At 42.9% G+C, this 7,355-nt stretch overlaps 2 protein-coding genes across 2 annotated transcripts in view; one reads left to right on the top strand and one right to left on the bottom strand.

Moving 5' to 3' along the window:
• The window catches only part of DNASE2B (deoxyribonuclease 2 beta), a 13,429-nt gene extending 9,901 nt beyond the window's left edge, over positions 1 to 3,528 (top strand). Inside the window, exons 4-6 of the mRNA XM_019531184.1 lie at positions 708 to 869; positions 2,006 to 2,203; positions 2,995 to 3,528. Of these exons, the coding sequence (XP_019386729.1) occupies positions 708 to 869; positions 2,006 to 2,203; positions 2,995 to 3,350 (716 nt within the window). The 3' untranslated portion in view covers positions 3,351 to 3,528. The remainder of the gene's footprint in view (positions 1 to 707; positions 870 to 2,005; positions 2,204 to 2,994) is intronic.
• LOC109307346 (uricase-like) overlaps positions 1 to 7,355 on the bottom strand; it is a 52,451-nt gene that overhangs the window by 38,505 nt on the left and 6,591 nt on the right. The window lies entirely within an intron of this gene.

Genomic DNA, 7,355 nt, shown 5'->3' with positions numbered 1-7,355 from the left:
TTCCCCCAAGCACCGCCAGGAGTGACCAGGAATAATGGTCACAAGCTGGCAGAGGGTAGGTTTAGGTTAGATATCAGGAGGTGCTACTTCACGGTCAGGGCAGCTAGGGTCTGGAACCAGCTTTCAAGAGAAGTGGTGCTGGCCCCTACCCTGGGGGTCTTTAAGAGGAGGGTAGATGCACATCTTGCTGGGGTCGGTTGACCCCAGTACTCTTTCCTGCCACGGCAGGGGGTTGGACTAGATGATCTCCTCAGGTCCCTTCCGACCCTAGAAACTATGAAACTATACAGGCAGATTCGATAAACATCTGTCTGGAATGGTCCTTGGACAGGTAGATAGGCTTGATGGCTCCCTATGTCCTGCCCTTCCTTATTCTTTATCATTTGATACTTGGATTGAATTCCTAGCTCTGTCACAAACTTCACGTGTGACTTTGGACAAGTAATTTTCCCTCTCTGTGCCTCGATTGTCCCATCTGTAAAATGGTTAAAATATATTACAATTGGGTTTGGAGTTCCTTGGATGGGAGGCACTATAGGAACACAATATATTATTGTTAGCAATTCATTATCCCTCTAAATGATTTAAAGCTGAGTTAAAACAGATCATTAGCATCCCACTTGAATAGTGCTACTTTAAGGGAGGAGAAGAGGACAATGTCTACGTTGTCTCTAGCTTTGTTCCCTAACATATCTGTATTTTGACAGGATTTCTACTGTTGGACAAATCCCAAGGTTTCTGGGGGATTCACAGCATTCCTCGGTTCCCACCCTTCCCTGAGGAGGGTTATGGATATCCACCTTCTGGGGAGCTATATGGACAAACAGCCATCTGTATAACATTCAAATATAACCAGTTTGCAGAAATAGGTATGGCAAGGTCTTCCTGCTCACGCACAGACATCTCTGAATCGGTTCTTTAGGACTGGCCCTCAAAGAACTACTTATTTTTTGTCCTTTGTTGTCATTTTTAAATATGAGGCTGGAAACTCAGAACTCTTGTCCTTAAATTATGTTTATCCACAGTTTTCCTGTGTGCCTCAGTTTCTTCACATACAAAACTGAGTTACCAATAAATACCAACTTGCCTGTTGTGATGATTAATCATTTTGTGCACGCACAGGCATGTCAAGTATTATAAAAAAAAAAAAAAGCTTAGTTGTTTTAACAACTATAATCATTTACACGATATTATACAATTGCTGATGAAGCTGGCATAGTAACACTGACACATCAACAGTTTGACATGGAGTCACACCAGGAGTTTACACAAGTATCTGTGTGATGTGAAATACCAGTCATAAAAAATAAATAGAAATTAATTTTCTGAACATCTGATTCAGAACTGCCACTGCATATTTCCCAGTGCAACTCTTCTCTGAGTAGTAAAAACTCTTCTCTGACAGTAAAAATGACATTTTGGGAGGCCATGTGTGTCTTCCCAAATGTGCTTGGTTTACAAGTCAAAAGCTGTCTCAGTGAAGTACTGACCTCCCCCCAGGACTTTGCAAGCTAAGCTCTGGCCTTTGTGCGTCTCATACTGTCAATAGTTAAGGATCTGCAGGCCAAGTGAGGCCGTCAGGAGCCCTTGTGCAACCCTGGTGCTTTGCCTGGGTTTACCAGGTTAAGTGATTGGAATTGGGTCCCTGACCTGCAACCAGGCACATGCTTAACCTTACATGTGACTTGCTTTCAGTGCTTTCCCACTTATAGGTCTGAAGAGAAATCCCTCCGTAAGTGTCTGCAGGGTTGAGGCCCTAGCTGACAGTTCTGCCCATGATGCACAAGAGGAAGTAGAAGCCAGGTGTGCAAATCAGCCCTGCAGTGCAAATCAGAAAAACACCGTATCCCTCAAATCATTAGGTCCTACTCTAAGCCTAGGATGAGGGGAATAAAAGGCACTGATTTTACATTGCTTTGTTTCAGGCTTGAGCCCATTTTCAGTTTTGTAATTGCTTTTCTGTAGTCCATTTTAATGTTGTGCTTGTCCATGTCTTTTTGCTCAGACAAACAGTTGCTCTGCTACAACCCAAAGGTCTACAACTGCTCCATGCCTAGTGTCTTTTACCCTGACCTCCCCAATCTGCAAAAACTCTGTGCAGGGTCTGAGCTGCCTCTGAGCCCCTGGCGCCGCCTCTCCAAACTCCAGTCAGCCGGTGGGGAGAACTTCCTCCACTTTGCTAAGTCACACTTTTTTGTTGATGGTAAGAAAGGCTGAACAGAGAAGCCCAGTTACAGAAATGAATGTAGAAGATAGATGCATGCACTGACATTTTTAAACATTACTAAAAAACCCCACACAAAATAGGAAACATAATAGTAATAATATAGCAAAGGAAAAGGCTGTCTTGTGCTTTTGGTGATGTAAGGGACAGAGGTCTTCAAAAATCTCTACTTTTAGGCAAAGAAAAAATGGGCTTGTGTCTTTCTCTTTTGCTGCTGTATAATGTGTGAAGAAGGGTTTTTTTTCTCCTTTTGATGTTTTTTCTTGTCATTTGCATTAGATATACAGGTCCTTTCAAGCCAGAAGACTCTTGATAGTTAAATGAGCAATATAATGGTGCTGCCGCAGAACCCAAGAGAATGAAAGCTGAAGAAATGAGGGACTGAACACATAAGAGGAAGGCACCATTTGTCATATTATTTAAAATGCTTTGCTGTTGTCAGGTCTTGTTTATCCCTATTTAACTCCAATAACCAAGCTGACAGTTTAGAGAAAGGAAGTTTTTGTTAAAAATTCAATATTCCCAGAAATAAATTTAAGTTCCTCAACACGTCTGCCAGCAAAACGAGGGAAAACTAGACCAGGCATTCCTACTATTGGTAAGATTAAACAAAATAAGGAGAAAAGCCTTTAAAAACCCACTTTCAGGCAACAAAGAAACAAAATAGATCACAAGCCCAATAATCCTTTGGATTTCACCCTTAGAAACGTAAGGGAAGTGAATGGAGGAATGATATCAATATAATTTACTTACATCTTCTGTAATTACAGACATCTACGTAGCCTGGATGGCTCAGCAATTGCAGACAGATCTGTTAGCTGAATACTGGCACCACTACAAACATGACCTTCCCTCCAACTGCTCTCTCCAACACTACGTCTTCAACATCAACCTAATTAAGACCCCGTGGAATTCCACTTTCTGTTCCTTTCATGATCATTCTAAATGGTGCGTTTCAAGGCTATATGAAGATGAGTGGACATGCATTGGAGACCTAAACCGTGCCCCACCACAGGCTTGGAGAAGTGGCGGGTTCATCTGTACTCAGAATCGGTACATTTACAAAGCTTTCAGACACTTGGTTTTTCACTACCAAAGCTGCAGTAACTCTTCAGTATGGCTGTAAATGGGCTGCTGGTATCAAATAGGGTTTATGCGTATTATGTAAAGAGTGTGTGGAGATTTTCCGTTAAGATACAGTCCTGCCCTGAGAAATGGCATTGTGGAGTTCGTTGTTTGTTGTCTCTTAATATCTTCTGCAATAAACATGCTCACTTTACAAGTAAAACAAGTTATTCCTTTAACTGCCAGTCCAATCAGTTCTCTCTGGGCTCTGAGAGTCAAAATCTGTTCTTTCCTTCTCTCATATTTTTACCAGCAGTAAAGGTTCTGCTTGATAAACCAAGGCTTCAGCAATGCCTGGACACTCCTTGACTTAAGTGTTTTTGCATAAACATAACTGAATAGAAGTTAGTAACAATGCTGGTAGTGGAACATAAGGAGGAAGAGAATTGAGCTCCTTCTCTTGAAGCCATTTGGGCTCTCCAGGGTTAATAGGAGCAAAAAGCCCTAAAAAAATCCTTGCATTTGTCACCTGTGGCCCACTCCAACTCCCACTGAGATTAGTTGGGAGCCTTTCCACTGACTTTAGATTCTAGAGTCAACCTTACATTGTTATTTGATGGAGAATAACCATACTTTAAACCATGACATTTCTGTTTGTGCTATGTGCCCTCTAAACATCTCAAAGTTATGCCACTTAATGCAAAGATTATCACTGGGCTGTTGTTACTTAGCTTGTGTTAGGGTAACTTCAATCTGCTCCACAGAGATAAGACAAGCAATTTGCAGCTCTCCAGCATCCTAGGATGCACCTCTCCCATCCCCCTCACTCCAAGGGCAGGCATAGGACCCAGGTGTCCTGGCTCCTACCCATGCCTCTGCTCACCAACTCTGCAAATCAGAGCTGCGCAGGCAAGAACAGAATTAATCCTTAATGTGTGATTGCTTACATTGCATTATAACTTTAACATCCTTAACATTCACTGGATTTAGTATGATTTAAGTGTAACTCTTAGAAAATAGCTGGTTCAGAGAGCTTTCATAGGTGAAAACCTGCTTCATCAGATGTTACAATAGTATAATGTGACCTACAAAACTTTAGGCCGCTCCACACAGGCAATAAAGAAAATGGTAATTTGTAAAACTTTGATACAAATACAGACTCAAATTTTAACATTCTGCTGTATTTACTAGAGAGATCTCTAGCAATTGTGGTGCCCTGGGCAGAAATGCTGTCAAGCACTCAAGAGTGGGTGGTGAGGGAAGAAGGGAGATGAATGACTGTGTCTTGCTGTGCATTTACTCATTGGTTCTTCCATCAGACTTTCTGCAAAGAAACCAGACGCTATAAAGAAAATGCCCAGCAACCACAAGAACATTTCCTTCCTCTTCTCTTCTCAGGAATAACAGCAAAACAGCACATCTTACAGACTTACAGGGTGCCAGCAAAATCAATTCAAAGACAATTTGTGGGTGTTCCTTGTAGCAATTGTGCGATTTCCAAGGCTTAATAAGGAAAAGGAGAATAAATTAACTGAGGTTCAGTGACTTTTCATGTGTAACTGGAGTGAAGCAAAATGGTATCATGAAGCGATATTGCTTACAGAGTGAGCCCTGGAGATAAAAGGGTGCCAAATGGGGGATAGTCCCAGGTATTCTTGTCTGCCTATTGTTTGCATTTAAGTTGTTGTCAAGGTACACATTAAGACTTGCAGGTTAGAAAAGTGACATGGGGCTAGGTCCAGACTGGACAGAGTGGCTGCCAGACCAAGTATGCTGGTGGAGGGGGGTACCATGGGAGCACACTGTGCCCTGTGTGGGCCTGATGAGACCCAGTGGAAGTACCGAGGGCTGGAGGACAGGGCTCTGCAGAGCGGTTTCAGCCCACAGGTTGTATATCTGACACTTCTGCATTAAGGAATGTGATCTGAAACACTGCGACAAGTCCCAAGCCGGGCTGTGTAACACTTAGGCATCTGGACCAACCAGAGAACCACAACAAGCAATGCTTCCAGCCCCCTACCTCAGGGGAGGGAATGACTATAGCTGTGGCTTGATCCCTGCTGCCCAGGTAACTGAAAGGGGCTTCACCTCTCTCTTGGGTGGCACTTGCTTCCTCATCAATGCTAAGAGATGCAGCAGCACAATGGAGAATGTCACAATGTCTGACACACAGGTAAACCTGAAGCTAATAATGTAGTGCAAATATTTTTTCCCAATTTATTTGGGTAGCTTTAAATGAAACAGACTATTTAAATGTGTTTTTTTTAACTCCTTGACCTCTACAAATAGTATATTTAATGGTTTTTTCCCCTATCACACATCAAATGGATTATTTTACAATAACAGTTTTCATTAATTGAGCAACATCAGTAAAAAGCAAGATTGGTCTGTCACCAGGCAAACTGGCACCTGCGCAAAATACTGGATCATTAAAATGAATAATAGGATGATATAATCTCTCTCTGTCTCTGAGATAACCTGTATTAAATGTTATTAATTTATTTAGGCAGGCATGGTTCTTTGAGTAGATGTGATATCTTTAATTAGAGCAACTGAGTAGTTGGAAAAAAAGTTCTTAGCAAGCTTTCCGGTGCAGTCACCCTTCTTCAGGAATAGGGAGTCTCTGCTGTTCTGAGACTCCAAGAAATGGAAGAAGCTAAAAGTGTGGCAGGATGTCAGTGAAAATGTAAATAGGTAAAAATTAGAAAGATGAAAAGGTGAAGCAGAGAAGTAAAGCAGAGAGGGGAGTGGGAAGAGGAAGAGAGCAAGGTGGGGAAGACATTAAAGGGAGATATTAGAGTGACAGAATACAAGGTAGAAAAGACACTGTCAGTGAAAGAGAAAATGGCTGGGAATCAGGAAAACAGGAATGAGAGAAGCTACAAGTGTGAGAGGATGTAGTGAAAATATTAATAGGGAAGAAGAAGAAACAAAAGGTAAAGCAAGGGTGAGGGGAAGGGGGGAAAAAGAAGGTAGGGGAAATTAATTTCTTTATGCATATTTTTTGGTCAGACCATCTGATGTAATCTATCCAGTCCAGAGAGCCATGTCATCTGGGACACGAGGCTCACCCTGGGTCCAAACATTTGGCAGCAGGGATGTGGTGGCCCCTCCCCTGCTGTCAAATGTCTAGACCTGTGGGGATCCCTGCATACTAGATTGGGTTTTCAGGGTGGCACGGAGTCTATTTGGGTATGCAGCGTTGGGTGGGGCATGCAGGGCCTGATTTGGACATGTGGGGCAAGGTGGCCCATGGACCAGATCTATACCACTCATTTGATCTGTGGGGCCAAAAGGTTGTGCATCACCGAGCTAGGTTTTCATATCATCCTACAGCCTGTGCCTGACCTATGTACTCATGAATGGGTCCCAATTCATCATTGGAGGTAACTGCTGAATTTATTTTTGCTACATCAGGGATGAATTTTGCCCAGAACTCCTGATCATGCTGTCAAGATCTTACCCACTGGCACAACTTGCACATCCTGGGTGCATCTACACATGCTTTTGCACCAGAGTCACCCTCTGCTGGGCACAGCGTCTATACATGCTCCTGGGACAGCAGAACTTTGAGCTGGGCTGGAGCAACCCCAGGCAGGCAGGGGGCCTCGGGGGTCAGCCCTGGTGCTAAAGTGCAGAGCTTGGCAAGAGGAAGCCCCAGCACTTTAGCACCCTTGTGCCTCAGCCAGCCCCTGTCACTGTCTACACATGTGTTTCATCACAGTTAAGTACTCCACAATAGGTTAGTACTGTCCCCCAAAAGTTCTATCCTACAGCAGAGTTAATTAATTTACTGCAGCCTAATATCCATGCATGTGTAGACTGTGACACTTTACTGCTGTGATGTTTTACTGCAGAGTTAACTAATCAACTCTGCAGTAAAGCACACATGTAGATGCACCTCCTGTCTCAGATACCATTGTGGCATGCAACAGCAAAGACTAATCTAAGATCCAAATTGCCCGTGTAGAAGTAATTGGCTTACTTGACTAGAAAAAACAGACAAAGACCAGACGTGCTGATACTGCTTAATTCAAATGTTCTGAGATAAGGAATCCGCATTCCT

Source organism: Crocodylus porosus, unplaced genomic scaffold, assembly GCF_001723895.1.
Source record: "Crocodylus porosus isolate Cpor-Errol unplaced genomic scaffold, CroPor_comp1, whole genome shotgun sequence".
Taxonomy (NCBI): Eukaryota; Metazoa; Chordata; order Crocodylia; family Crocodylidae; genus Crocodylus; species Crocodylus porosus.
Note: the sequence above shows the minus strand (reverse complement) of the source record. Positions and strands in the feature narration are given on the sequence as shown.